The following is a 15,743-nucleotide window of genomic DNA, read 5'->3' as shown; positions in this document are numbered from 1 at the left end:
ATGTTCAAAGTAATTAGCAAAAAGGTATCATCCAAGGACCATGGATGCTCTGAAAGAGAAATCTTCTCTATGCTCCGAATGCATGGGAAAGCACTAGGAAGGCCTTCAAAAAATGTTTGATTTCCATCATCAAAGCATACAAGATTGACATTGACAAGTCAGTGCTGGAACTACATAGCAAGATGATCATCTACGGACAGGGGACCTGAGCTAGGCACATCCAAGAATTCCATCCTACATTGTTCTCTTGTACACTCGTAACCTCCATCATATCCATCCCATCATAATAGCAATCAAGGTCATCAACAGCTGTGGGGCTAAATCCATTCTTTCTTGGTGGGATCACGGACCATCATCTATAAACTTGAACTATCTTAGTCAAAGTCGAAGTGATCCAGCACACCGCAGCATCGCCGCACTTCCAAGAAACAACTAAAAATCTATCGAACCCACATATTGTTGCCAATTAAAAATGAAATAATTCATGGCGTTAAGCCATGTTGTACTCTATTCAACATTACATATCTATAAGTCTCTTTTGAGTTCGAACTAGCTCCATACCGTCGCTTGGAATTACTAGTAGCTTTAGACCAAATGAAGAGGAAAACATGTGTATCACAGCTAAAATGGGAGAGACTACATTTGTCACACGTCAATATTCCCAATTAAGGGGCCTTTCCCCTCAACCCTTTGGCACTCCCGTGGGTGAGACTTACCAACTCTTCTTAGCTCAACATCGTGGTGGCCAACATGCCGCATGGAGCTTTTTGAATTCTTAATCTTTTATAAAAACTCTGAACTGAGAGAGATATCCATGGTATGGGAGCTAATTCCCCAATTTGGGAGCTCCTATAGATTACAAAGTTATGGGAGTTAATGCCTGTTTTTCATAGCTCCTCCAAGATATGTAGATATCTTGCAAGTTTCTCTCTCTTAGTGCTATAATTTCTTCTTGCTAGCAAAAGACACATGTGAGAATACACCTATTGGCTTATGTAACTAGTCTACAACTGCCTATAAATCCATGAACATATGGAGCTAGTTGTAAACCATGGTCAAAATGAATGCATATGGAGTTGTACCTATAAATCCATGATCATGGAGTTGCCTGTAAATCCATGGAAGCATCTTTTAGATGTATGCATCTATAGTTTCTTTGCAAATGAGTGGTCGATGCTCTCGGTTTGTCTTCATGGTTATGTAGGGATGCACTTAATAGTAAGAAAAAATACAACTACAAAGGGATGGAAATGTTAATTTCATACAAGCTCCCAAAACTGGTGTTGATTATCATCAAAAAATGAAAATGAGAATACAATTTATATAGGTGGGAATCCTCCAACATACATCTCAATGTTCACTTCCACCTTCATAAATGCTATGATCCCATTGTATGTGATGTCAAGGTACCACTCTATATGAATCATATACAAGCTCTTTCAATTATCATCAAAACATATAAAATTAGTTCACAATGATATAGGTGCGAATCCTCCAACATCTATCTCAGTGTTCACTTCCACCTTCATAAATGCTATGATCCCAGTTTATGTGATGTCAAGATACCACTGTATGTAACTCTAGGCCTAACAATGGTAGGCACCTAACCATGATTGATGATGGTCCACTGACTCTAGGGAAAGACTCTTGAGAGTTGAAGAAGCGGTCGATCCTTCATCAACTCCAAAAAATCTTTGCAAAAACCTATTTACCGATTATTAGATCAAAACATTTGATTTGACAACCTAAATAAGTTTTTGTAGTAATTGTCTCAAACAGTTGAAATCTATTCAGAGGAAGAGATACACATAATGTCCTTTGACACCATGAGTAGAGGATCAAGAGCTTGAGATGTTGGATATTGTATTAAGTCCACTCCATGATTCTTCTTGTGTCATGTCATGTAAAGCATTTGTGGAGGGCATTGTCTTAAGTTGACTCCATGATTCCTTCAGGATTCCCCTTGTGCATGTCATGTAAAGCATTTAAGTAACAAATAATCTGGTATGAAGAATGCTTTTTTCCTACTTCTCAAGCATGTCCTTAGTCTACTTAAAAGTTATTGCAACAATGGCAAGACTCTTCCTTTTCGCTACATTTTATTGCTATGTCTTAGGCAAAGAAATCTCTATGAATTCTCCCAACTATCTATAGGACTCAAAAAATTATTTGGGGATTTCCATTGTCAAGTAAAAGGCATTGGATTCAATAATTTAATGGAGTTTTTTCTAGTGTCTTGAATGATTAAATCTGTCCCTTTGAGCAATACACTACATAGAGCAAGGTTTTCTTTTCTAGTTTAATGTGGACAACCAATAGTTATAGATTTTCAAATATCGCCTCTTGTTTATGGGGAAAAAATTCAATAAAGTTTCCTAAAATTTTGTTTTTGCAATCAAAATTTGAAAATGTTGACCTTACCTCTAAACGAATCTTGCACCCTAGTTATCTATGCTTGGGTTTGCTCAACCCTTCCGGTCACTTTGGATCCCTCTACAACCTAGAATGATTGTTAAATGGCCTCTTTCTTGATGTTAAACCTTCATCACAACAACCTTGGCTATACAAAATTTACACTATCTCTAGTCCTTTAATATATGAGCACAGTCAATAATCCAAAGATTATCAGATGTTGGGCATTGATGTCCACTCCATGCTTCCTCTAGTATCATGTCACATAAAGCATTTTTGGGGGACTGGTTTAACAAATAAATTGCTTCTAGGCAATACATCTTCAACATATCCTTAGTTTACATCATACTTCTTGTACACTCAAGATGTTGTAGTTCTTCCTTTTACTACACCATATTGTTGCAATATCTTTGATAAGGAAAGATCTTTGCATAGTTCCCACTATTTTTAAAACACATTTAGATAAATATGTGGTACTGCTATGCTTCTATGTGGTTTGAAAGTAGGGATTTGACCATGCTACACATGGCTAGTAGGTAGAGCAATCTTGGAGCAGCATAACAAAGCTACCAAGTAAACATGGCAAATCTACCAAGTAGCAAAAGCTATAGAAAGGTGATAGGTAAGAATATTACATAAGCATGGAAATCATAGTGGTAGATGCACTTGCATTGCCAAATAGTGCATGAGAAACAAGGCCATAGGTGATTTTATTGGAGAAACTCTAGAATAAAGGCTATTTAAGGTGGAAAAGATAAAGTATTGTGAAAGTTACAAGAGAGAACCTAGTGTAGGACTCTCTAAGGTAGATAACAGAAGATTATGGTTCTAGATTTGGAAAGAGCTAGAGGAGAATTGACAATTGATTGATGTAGGTGGAGAAAATTATTTGAATTAGCCTACCAAATAGGTGAGGGATAGGATGTCTGGCTTGACAAAATTTACATGGAAAATTCTCTTATATAAAAATCATTGAAATGAGATTAATGCATCTTTACTTCTCTCCTATTGTTAGATTACAAGCTGATTTTTTGCTTGAGCATGACATTTTCCACAAATTCCTCTAGGTTTAAAGTACATGCTAGATCATTTGAATATAAATATGGAGCATCAAATCAAAAATATTTGGAACATTTCCTTTTCTTTTTTCTTTTTCCTTTTTTGAATTAAAAAATGGTTTAGATAGCTAGCATGAGGTAGTACCATGCACTCAAGTCCTCCTTAAGAAGATAAGAAAGGATGATGCTATCCTTAAATTTAGGAAAAGATAAGGAACATTGCTACTAAGCTTAGAGGTAGGGAAAGATATACCAATGAAGCTTTAATAGTATATTTGAAGTAACAAAAAGATTTCTTGATATCTTAGCTACAATTTTTAGAAGCAAGAAGGGATGTTAAAGATGAAGAGTTCATTAAGCTTAATCAAGCTATGATATTATAATGAGAGATGCGAGATTAGAAATTCCATAACAATTGGGTTGTTATTCAGGCTTGAAAAAAAAAAAGAAAAATGATTTAGGCTTGTAAGGACTACAAAAAGGTAGGCATTTCAAGTAAAATCACGCAATCTACACATTCACTATTTCTCACATGGATTCATTTAGACATTGCAACATGTATTATAATACTTATATGTATGCAAGTGGTGTAATTAATACAAACATTTATATGTATCAAGAATGATGTCATGTGTATTGATGATAATCTCATGAATCAAGGACCTTTTATAATTCATTTGATTCATGAATGATTGAGTGAATGACTCGTCCTAAATCATTCTCATTTATTTGAGTATTTCATCAGCCTTGTTTATATTTGCAATTGTACGTTACTACAAAATGTAGGTAAAATACAATAATAATGCTTAAAAATATAATAAATGTTTCATCATTTCTATACATTTGTGTAGTTATGTAAATTGTGGGATTATCATTATGAACCACGTTATTAAAACCACCTAGTGATTCATGAATGATCAACAAGGTGAGGAATTATATTGAGAACGTAAAAAAAAATTATGGAATGATTTGATATTACATCAAACTCATTCTTGAATTGGATGAAAATTATAGATCACCATAGTCTGTACCAAGATGTTTCCCAATCACAACATTCATGAATGGTTAAGAAGTTGAGATATTAATTTTATAGCTAATATTGGTGCACATAAAAATTATCTATATTGGATTCAAGTGTTCCATTTATGTTATTTATTCTTTGATGGATTGAAATGTAAATTAAGATGATAGACCAATCTTAAGCTTCACCAATGGATGATAGGATGAACTTTAAGTTCTATAGATAGACAATTATATTAATGTTTGGAAGAAAATGCTTTATCAATCTATAAATTTTAAAATATTAAAAGTATCTCAGTGGGATTGAGGTCACAGATTATGGAAAAAGCTTGATCAAGATAGATCCAATAGGACAAACCCTTACATAAATTGGAATATTTAGGATTAGGACTTATCAGATACGACAATTAAAGACTATATGGTTCCTTTTCCTTATGCTTTAGCTTAGGAAGAAATGGAAAGAGTACTACCCAGAATGGTTATTCTATATTTTGGTTAAAGATAGATAGAGTTGGGATGGTTCCAAAAAAAATAACCCAAAGAAGTGGGACACTTTACATGTGTTGAAGAGGGAGTCTAAGGTGTAGGGAAAGTTAAATGCACATATTGGCATCTTTTGATGCACAATATAGAGAGCAACCAAGTGCAAGTAGATTATTGGAATAACTGTTGGAATGAATGGAGGACAAGTAGGCATAAAATTACTATTTAAATGTAGCAAGAAGGTGATGCAACAAGTAGGACTCATTCAAACAAATTTTTGGAAGAAATTAGCCCCTATGATAGCACAAGGTATGCTCATGATGGCGACCTAGCATGTTGATGAATTTTCATCACAATAAGTACGGCTTCTGATGATGACCTACCATGTTGAGGAGGTGTCATGTTACTATAGAGACTGAAATATTAATGTATTGACATATGGTGACAAGCTTCGGAGTGGGTCTTTTGGCACAAGTACTTTTAAAGTGAGAACAAAAAGAGAGTTAGGGCTGCTTGAGCGTCTGTACATTTTAGGTAAGCACTTTAATGGGGACCAATAAACAAGTTTTGCATGAGATGCTCTGTAAGTTTACCATTGTGTTTTTGGGTGCTAGTATGAACTTTGAAAAGACCTAGAAAGAAGACATGCTACATAATTACATCATACTTCAATAATGGCATTCCACATACATTGATGAGGAAATTATTCATATCAATTGGAAGATATTCCTTGTCTATGGACACCTCATTTGGGAGTAGGCAATAGCCATAAGAGCAAGTGAAATTGATATGATGGGTGATATACTAGGTCAAGTGAAAATTTTCATGAATGCTACCATAGTTATTGCACATGCCCGCTTCATCAAGGCTCATGAAATTACAAATCAATTGAATCATTGTGACTTGCATATGATGATTATTAGTTTGGCTTTTTCTCTAAGAGTGGAAACATTGTGACTTGCATATTAATATTTTGAATTTTTCTCTAAGAGGGAGCATACATGTGCGCATCAAAAATTGGTGATGACCAATGAGAGGGGCACTCAGCTAGTTGAACATCACCAAAGACAAATACAATCATCACCCAAAGGCTTAAGCAAGATCACAAGAATTTGATGTATATGGAAAAGGGGCTAGTATGTGGATACGCCATTATACTTCACAAAGATGCACTTTGTGGATTTTGGGAATGAAATGCAAGTAGACTCCTCATCATACAAGGAGAAGCACAACAATCCCCATTTAGATGTTAATGCCATGCAAGAGATGTTTTCAAATGCTTTGGAGGGAGCGTGAGAAACTTTGAGTAGCAAGTCAAGAAGTTATGAGAGGATAGTATGGCATGATTCAAAGATATCTTATCTTTGTAGTGGGAAATTGAGAACACTCACAACATTATGCTTGCACTAGGAGTGAATGAACCCAAGAGCAATCATTGTTGAGGAGAATCTACATGGCATGGCCATGGTATTATATATCCATCCATAATGGACACATTGTTTATGGTAGTGGAGACGCCTTGATATGACCAATCTATGAAAGGAATTTTCGATGCATCTACACGATTTCTAAGACACACCTTGTAATCATGGGTTCCATCTTATTTCTTTGGTGTGATGATTGCAAATACCCCCTTTGTAAGTTTGAGTTTCTCCTTCTCTCTGTATATGGTTTTGGGCCTCTATGGTTTGTACTTAGGTAGCTAGACATGTAATCGTGTAATTAGAACATATTTAATCATTTGCTATAATGACAATTGTAAAAACATACTCTCTTTTTGAGCAATTGGATGTGTATTACATTTTTTATGTAATATGTTTACTAGTTTAGATACCACAACTGTGTACTTAAAACCTAATGTTGATTTGTATACATGATGTAGTTTTGCAACTTCATTTTAAATGCAATTGCATCCATACATTATGCATTGACCAACCATAAACCCAAAAACAATGGGAAACCCAAACTATTTCTATGTAAAAAAAGCACACAATGAAACATGAACATTAAAAGAATAAAATCGTATTCTTCATGAGGATTAATGTGTTATGGGTTTGTTGATAAGATCTCTATAGACTTCCTTGTTTACTACTACTTACACATTGAATCCAATCTTGCTATCCATTTCTCCATTTTTTACACGTGTACAAGGACATATTAAAGGATTTGTCAGTCCATGAAAATTCTAAAGTATGATAATTTTATTGTGATTCACATGCACCACCATTGCCACAGCTATGCATTTTGATGTGCTCACTAGTCTAGTTTCCCACAATTCTCTTGAATGATTAAGAGGATTGTACGATTTGTCTCATTTTCTTTAGACAAGTGTATAAGCATTTATCTCTTAAGGCCAACTACTTGATGAGACCACAAGCCCACCTACTTTCCCTATGTAGTTAATAACAGAGGAACTTCCTCGCTAGGTAGACTAAGTGTCTTTGCATATCATCAAGTCTATTGCATGGATTTCTAACCTATGGGTAGTCTTGAATCTGACCTCAACTTTTAGCCAAAGTAGCTTCTACTTCTCCAATTATAATCCTAAATAACTACACCAATAATCCCACTCACAATAGTAAATGCAAAGGCTAGAGACAACTCTAACAAACACTAAAGTCACTAATTCTCACACTCAACCATGAAAGTGTATGTAACTCTTAGCTCATGATAACAATGGTTGAGATGAACAAAAGTGCTATAAGTTGGTGTCACTATGTCTACAAGACATACATTCATCACCAATTCACATGCATAAGAAAATAAGAATGAACAACCATACATCTAAAAGTTGAGCACACACATGAAGATTAGAGCTCCCCTTGTGACTTGGGAACAAAGAACTCAAAGGGACTTTTTTGGAATGCACCATAAGGAGTTTCTCCTTTATTACAAAAACACACATTTCCATTGATTTTGAAATATTCTACATTGTTTTGTAGAAAACCCAAATTTTTTTCATAAATGGAAAATCAATTTGGGGACAATCTACTCTTCACCAAATTAGCTCAAAATTGGAACCCTAAGTAAAAGCTGTATATGACTAGTATAAGTACTTTGATAATTTGAACAACACAAAAATGCATTTCTTGTCATGAATTTTCGACAATATAATTGGGTGATTTGAAAAGGACAAAAGAATGTTTTGAAACAAATTATCATGACACATTAAGCCAAACAATTCAACTTGATCTCATATCATGAAATTTTAATCCAAAGCATGAAGTCTCTATTCTTAATTTTAAGGACCCTCAAGAATCATCAACCATTGTGGAACCAAAAATATTTGACACAACAAGTTTCTTAGCCTTGCTCTTATGCAAAAACTAACAATAAAAAGCAATATACTTTTATTATCCATATGATATACATAAATAATGGAGAATGTGGCAAAATTCCTAACTTTTGCATTAGGAATATTTAGCAACAGAACTCTTAACTATAATTTGTAGAGGAGCCACATCTTTGCAAATGTTTTGATAGATGCCATAAACTCATTAAGGCACTCCTCATACAATTATTGACCTGAGTAGTTGCCTAAGTATTTCTTTTCAAAAGACACCTGATATAGCAAGTGTTATATACTTAAAGTACTAGATGTATGTTAGTATAATATTAATCATAATAATGTTGCATTGTGATCACTCACTCCTCATACATTTACTAAGTAGTTTCCTTAGTATTTCTTTGAAAAAGATACCTAATATAGCAAATGTTATATACTTAAAGTGCTAGATGTATGTTAGTATAACATTAATCATGATAATGTTACAACATTGTGATCACTCAATATCAAATTTCATGGTTAACAATCCTAAATATGTCACCATTTTCTTACTTAGAGTCTTTGACAAATGGACGCACAAACTAAGAGGTGAATCATTTTTTGACAGAGGAGCAATATTTTTTAGTTGAAATATGTCAACAAAAAATTGCTTGAGTGCTAAAGCGATGATGAGGTGTCATTCTGTGAGTCAAGTTAGGCATAGGGCATATCATTCACATGAATTTTTGGGTTTGTGCATGTGTTTTTCTCATACCTCTCTTCTCTTGTTCCTAGTGGAGCATGGCGCCCTTTTGTATGATTGGTCCCTCCATTGTTCCTCCCTTCGTCATCTCTACTCTGTCTTTTTGTCTCTATTGCTCTCGCCTCTCCTCAGTCCTCCCCCCCCCCTCGCCCCTCTCTCTCTCTCTCTCTCTCTCTCTCTCTCTCTCCCAAATTGAAAGAACTATTTTTTGACTTTGCATATATAATTATTAGCTCAAATACCCACCTCTCATGTAAGTTGCCCGCCAGTGTTTAGAGTGCCCAATGTTGTAAGGACCTCATATGAGAAGAAGCCATGATCGACACTGGATATTGGGAGAGTCTTGAGTCAAGAAATTGGAAGGGGTCTTATTTTGTAGAAGAGATGGTTATTAGATAGCCTATGTGGACTTGACCATTAAGTTGGGTGGGATAGAGCTTAATACTAGCCTCGAGTGTGGGTTGGGGGCTGTTATCCCACCCAAGTACCAATGGGGTTTTGAAGGGCGTCAGCCCCCATAGGCCAGGGTCCATTGGCCTCTAAATGTCCCCAGACCAATAGTAGAACTTGGAAAACATCTATAGTTGGGTCGATAGTACAAAATATGAAGGATCTCTAGGCAACCAGCTTGGCCAACTTGCATGGCACACTATTTAATAATTGGCATGGCACACTATTTAATCACCCCTCTTGTATCGAGATAATTGGATCCTTAGGCTCCACAGTCCTTCGTCCAACATCTTACTAGATCACCATCTAAGATCTCTCTTAAGAGCGCATGGATGGGCAGCAGTGGCTAGTAGTTGTATTTGTAGCTTTGGTATATACGAATGTTTTATTCTCTTCACTTTTCCATTGTTTACTTATATTTCGTTATTATCTTTTGCTTGGCATCCTATCTTCTTCCATGGTATCAGAGCATAGGTCCTCTGAGTTCCCACACTAGTGCAAGCTCAACAAGATTTCTATAGCAAAAAACATTTGAGAGATGACTAGCAGTAGTCAAGCAACCCTAGTGGCTCCAATGTAGACTCTATGAAGTCATTCACCTGCATTCAGAGAAGGCAAGCTTGATGGAATTTAATTACATGCTCTGAAAGTTCAAGATAAGTGTCATCTTGGATTCATTTGAGCTCTTGGATATTTTTCTAGGATTGAATCTAGAACCAATTACAACATTTGGACCCAAGTAACCCCAAAAACATGATCTCTCCTGATGCAACTCTATACGCACTTGGAGATGTTGAAACATAGATGCACTCTGCGCTATTGTTACTGATTGTTGATTCAACATACATCCAAGGCAAGTGAGGCTTGAAAACATTGAAATTCAACATGATACATTGAATTAGACCACGATATAAACCTTGGAGAATCAACTTGTAGCGCATAAATTCTCAGAAGGATAAGCAATGAAGATTTTCATTACGTAGACCAAGAATTTTTGTGGTCAGTTGGGACTTGGTTGATCAATCCATGAATAGGAAAGTCATAGGCCCCTAGGTATGAAAGACCAAGTACAAGTATGATGGATCTTTGAAAAAGTACAAGGCTCGACTTGTTGCACAAGACTACTCGATTCGATTTTGAGGAAACCTTTGCATTGATAGCAATGATGACTACTATTTGGGTAGTACGAAGTGACCGTATTTCACATGGATGTGTGATCAACATCTTCAATGGACACCTCAAGGAGTAGGTATATGTGTCTCAGCCTTGAGGAGTCGAATTTAGAGAATAAGGTTTGCAAGCTTAGAAAGCTTTAAAAGGATTAGGAGGAGGTATATGTGTCTCAACCACCAAGTTTTGAGATGCCCGATTAAAAGAATAAGGTTTGCAAGCCTAGAAAGGCATTGTATGGACGGAAACAGGTCCCTAGGACATGATACCAATGGATCGATAGTTTTTTCATAGCTATCGGTATCTCAAAAAGTGTTGCTAATGCTAACATGTATGTCGTTAAGCAAGATGTCAAGTATGTGGTGGTGGTCATTTATGTCAATCATGATCAAATGTCGCAGCAAACGAGGAAGTTGGTAAGTTCTAAGTTTGAGATGATAAATTTGGGACTTACGCATTGTTTCTTGGGCATGGAGGTTTGGCAAAAGCTAGGCAAGATCTTCATATCTCAACAAAGGTATGCTCGTAAGATCTTTAAGGCATTTGGAATGACGGAGTGTAAGGAAGTGGTCAAAGATACATTAGCACTAGTCAATATCAACCAGTACATAAAGCTTGTAGGGAGCCTCATTTTTCTGTGCAACACTAAGCGAGATATCAACTATGGAATTGGGGTCCTCAACAAGTTCTCAGATCAGCCCTGAAAGAACCATTGGAAAGCAGAGATGTGAGTGCTCTTAAGTACTCGAAGGCTATGCTGGAATATGGCATTACGTACACATCAGGCAAGACCTTCGTGGGATACTGTGACTGAGATTAGGCAAGAGAGAATAATTCCAAGAGATCAATTTTTGGACATTGTTTCTCATTTGTATCAGGAGTGTTCACTTGGATCAGCAAGAAACAACCAACAATGACATTGTCTTTAACAAAAGCTGCATACAAGGCAGCATACTTTGCTACTTGTAAGCCATTTGGTGGAGCAAGATCTTGGGAGACGGCGTTTCAATCAATGAAGCAACAAGCCTGAAATGCAACAATCAGGGTTACATGGCCATCACCAAGCAACCTATGTTCCATGCCCACACAAAACACATCAAGATCTAGTATCATTATGTGTGGAAGCTCATAAGGATGGAATTGTGGAGCTAAAGTATTGTCCCATGCAGGACAATTGTCCAGACATCCTCACCAAGGCTCTTGGGAGTAACCAGCTAGCTCGGCATATTCATCGACTGGACATTGGACCAAACAGGTAGTTCATCTTCGGGTGAACATTGAGGAGAGGCCTTAGAGTTGGCTCAAATGTTCACCTCACACGTAAGTTAGCCCCCAATATTCCGAGTGTCCAATTTTGTAAGGCCCCCATATAAAGAGAAGCCATGATGGGCACTAGATATTGGGAGGGTCCCTGGAAGGGAACTTGGTTTGCAGACTAGATGGTTATGAGGCGGCCTATGCGGGACTTGACCATTTAGTTGAGTGGGATCGAGCTTGATACCAGCCTTGAGGGGGGGGTTGGGTGGCATCAAGCTCCCCAAAAGTAGCGGGGGGTCCGCCCAAGGGGGGGTCCTTGAAACGCCCCCGCCTTGACTGTACGACTTGTAAAAGATCTTGGCAGTATGACTTCTGAAGGATCCATAATCGGCCAACCTGCTAATCAACGTGTATGACACACTCTGTAATAGTCGCCCCTCTTGTCTTGAGACATTCGGATCTTTAGTGCTCACAGTCCTCCTTCAAGCATCCAGGTCACCATCTAAGTTCTCTCTTCAGAGTGTACGGATGAACAGTAGTAGCCATCAGTTGTATCAGCAGCTTGGTGTATCGAAATAATTTATTCTCTCTCATTTTCTATTGTGCACTTGTGTTTCTTTATTATCTTTGGCAGCGTCCTATTTTCTTTCATGTGTAGCTTTGGATTGGGAATGCCTTGTATCACTCACAGCATATGTATGCATGATTGCACCCAATATCAGTCCAAGCCTCTCCTGGCACAATCAATGTTTGCTCTTTCACTCTCATTGCCTCAACCTTCTCATGATCCTGCATGTGAGCACCTGCATAGATGTTAGACATCAAGACATAAGCTGCAGCATCCTTTTCATCCAATAGCACTGCATGTTCAAATGCCCGTCTTCCTAGGCCAACATTACCCCACTTTTGACAAGCACCCAAGACAGTATGCCACACCACAAGATTAGGTTGGAAAGGCATCTTCTCCACAATCCCTACCGCCTCCTCTAATTGGCCTGCACGGCCAAGGACATCAACTATGCAAATGTAGTGCTCAATAGTTGGATTGATGCCATAGTCTTTGATCATGGCCTCAAAGTACTTCTGGCCCTTATCTACCAGACCCGTATGACTGCATACGACAAGAATGCTGAGGAAGGTTACCTTGTTTGGCTTTATGCCGTCTCCTCTCATTCTCTCAAGCATGTGGAAGACAACATTGCTTTCTCCCAATTGGGCATATCCTGCAATTAGTGCAGTCCAAGAGACTACATCTCGAACCAGCAGCTTGTCAAACACAGACTGTGCCCTTGTAAGCAAGCCACATTTGGCATACCAGTCAACCAACATGTTGCCAACAACAGGCTCTCTATCCAATTCCTGTTTGGCAATCTCAGCATGTAATTCTTGGCCCTTGTCTATAGCTCCTAGAATCCCACAAGCTTTCAAGCTGCAAGCAAAAGTGACAGCATTTGGAGAGATTCCCCCCAGTTGCATCTGTTCAAAACAGTTCATTGCTTCTTCACCAAGCTCATGTTCAACATAACCTGCAATTAGTGCAGTCCATGAGACTACATCTCGAACAGCCTGCTTGTGAAACACCTCCAATGCTTTTGCAAGACAGCCACATTTGGCATACATGTCAATCAAGGAGTTGCCAACAAAGGGACCTTGTTCCAATCCCTGTCTGGCAACCTCAACATGTATTTCTTTGCCCTTGTCTATGGCTCCAATGCTGCCACAAGCTTTCAAGCTGCAAACAAATGTGATAGTATTCGGAGAGATGCCATCCTCTTGCATCTGTTTGAAGCATTCTAGTGCTTTCTCACCAAGCCCAAGGTCAGCATATCCTTCAACTAGAATGTTCCATGACGATACATTTCGAATTGGCAGCTTGCCAAACACTTCACATGCTTTTGCAATTGAGCCACACTTGGCATACATGTCAACCAAGGCGTTGCCAATTAGTGGATCACTTTCCCATTCCCGTCTTGCAACTTCTGAGTGTATTTCTTGACCCTTGTCTATGGTTCCTATGGTGGCACAAGCTTTGAAGCTGCAAACAAAAGTGACAGAATTTGGAGAGGTGCCATCCTTTTGCATCTGTTCAAAACAGCTTAGTGCTTCCTCACCAAACCCATGTTCAGCATATCCTGCAACTAGTGCAGTCCAGGAGACTATATCATGAGCTGGCAGCTTGTCAAACAACTCCTGTGCTTTTGCAAACAAACCACACTTGGCATACATGTCAACCAAGGCGCTGCCAACAAAAGGATGTCTTTCCAATTCCTGTCTGGCAATCTCCGCATGTATTTCTTGGCCCTTGTTTATGGCTCCTAAGCTGCTGCAAGCTTTCAAACTGCACACAAAAGTGACAGCATTTGGAGAAAGATCCTTCAGTTGCATCTGCTCGAAACAGTCCACGGCTTTCTCACTGTGTCCACCTTCAGCATATCCTGCAATTAATATGTTCCAGGAGACTAAATTTTGAACTAGCAGCTTGTCAAATACTTCCTGTGCTTTTGGAAGTGAGTCGCTTTTGGCATACATGTCCACCAAGATGCTGCCAACGAATGGATTGTCTTCCAATTCCTGCCTGGCAATCTCAGCATGTATTTCTTGGCCCTTGTGTATGGCTCCTATGCTGCCACAAGCTTTCAAGATGCAAACAAATGTGACAGCATTCGGAGAGAAACCCTCAAGTTGCATCTGTTTGAAACAATTCAGTGCTTCCTCACCAAGTCCACTTTCAGTGTATCCAGCAATGAGTGCAGTCCACGAGACTACACTTCGAACTAGCAGATTGTCAAAAGCCTCGTGTGCTTCTGTAAGCGAGCCACATTTGGCATACATGTCGATCAAGATGTTACCAATGAAAGGATCTCTTTGCAATTCCCGTCTTGCAATTTCTGAGTGTATTTCTCGGCCTCTATCTGCATCTTTTAGCCTCGTGCAAGCCTTCAGTACGGCCACAAACGTATACTTGCTAGGATTCACAGGATCCTCTTGCATTTTCTGGTACAGGTTGAAGGCATGCTGTGATTCCCCACGTCCAACATAACCTGAGATGAGGGAAGTCCATGAATACACATTCCGATCAACCAACCTGTTGAAAACCTGCTGAGCCCCATACAGGCTTCCACATTCTACCAACATTGGGACAAGGTAGTTTCCAAGAGACCTATTGGCTTCCAGCCCACTTTTGCACATGTAGGCAAGCAAGCGTTTGGCACATTCTAGATTTTTCGCCTTTCTGCACGCCTGCAAGATGCATGTAAAGCTCTCAATCGAAGGCAGCTGGGGTGATCGTTCCAACAAAACAATTGCCTCCTCTATTCTCTGCATGTCCAGCCCAATGTTCTCTAGCAGTTCTTGTTCTTTAGATATGGTCAACCTAAAGCTGGGCTTGCAATTGCTGCCACACTTCACGACCAAGAGATAGTCTTCAGAATCTGTCTGGGGCAAGCCTTTGGATCTTTTGGCCCCGTTCATTCCCTTGCTGGGGGACTCCTTTATCTTGCACATGCCTTTAACCTAACATGGATTATATAACAGCCGCCTATCCATATTGTTCTTGAAACCTGCAGCTCTCGCGTTTCAAGAGTCACAAGTGTGTCTGTACGTGACAATTCACCATTTTGAGATCTCGGCTGCATTCTCATCACCAAACAATGGGCATGGCAGCACTTTCCCGGCCGCAGCTTGATTACGAGGGAGGCTTTGTGGGGTTAACCGTGGTTTCGTTAGAGTCGATGTCCGTCTGATTAGTCCGCCCACGAGCAGGAGATTAAGGCGAGATGAATTTTGTGGGAAATGGGAAGTTCTACCAATCATTATGACATACAGCCTGGGAAATTTGTTTTCTCGTCAAGGTCACAGATCGGCT

At 38.6% G+C, this 15,743-nt stretch overlaps 1 protein-coding gene across 1 annotated transcript in view; it reads right to left on the bottom strand.

The window, feature by feature from the left end:
- The window catches only part of LOC147898411 (pentatricopeptide repeat-containing protein At2g13600-like), a 40,900-nt gene extending 25,518 nt beyond the window's left edge, over nt 1–15,382 (bottom strand). Inside the window, exons 1-5 of the mRNA XM_087379158.1 lie at nt 14,554–15,382; nt 14,225–14,313; nt 13,995–14,068; nt 13,619–13,913; nt 13,139–13,237 (exon numbers count right to left, since the gene is read on the bottom strand). Of these exons, the coding sequence (XP_087235284.1) occupies nt 13,139–13,237; nt 13,619–13,913; nt 13,995–14,068; nt 14,225–14,313; nt 14,554–15,382 (1,386 nt within the window). The remainder of the gene's footprint in view (nt 1–13,138; nt 13,238–13,618; nt 13,914–13,994; nt 14,069–14,224; nt 14,314–14,553) is intronic.
- Between the last annotated feature and the right edge of the window lie 361 nt (nt 15,383–15,743).

This window comes from Dipteris shenzhenensis, chromosome 9 (genome assembly GCF_047967505.1).
Source record: "Dipteris shenzhenensis isolate YYH24624 ecotype China chromosome 9, Dip_SZ_1.0, whole genome shotgun sequence".
In the NCBI taxonomy this organism is placed as follows: domain Eukaryota; kingdom Viridiplantae; phylum Streptophyta; class Polypodiopsida; order Gleicheniales; family Dipteridaceae; genus Dipteris; species Dipteris shenzhenensis.
This window is presented reverse-complemented; position numbering and strand designations above follow the sequence as displayed.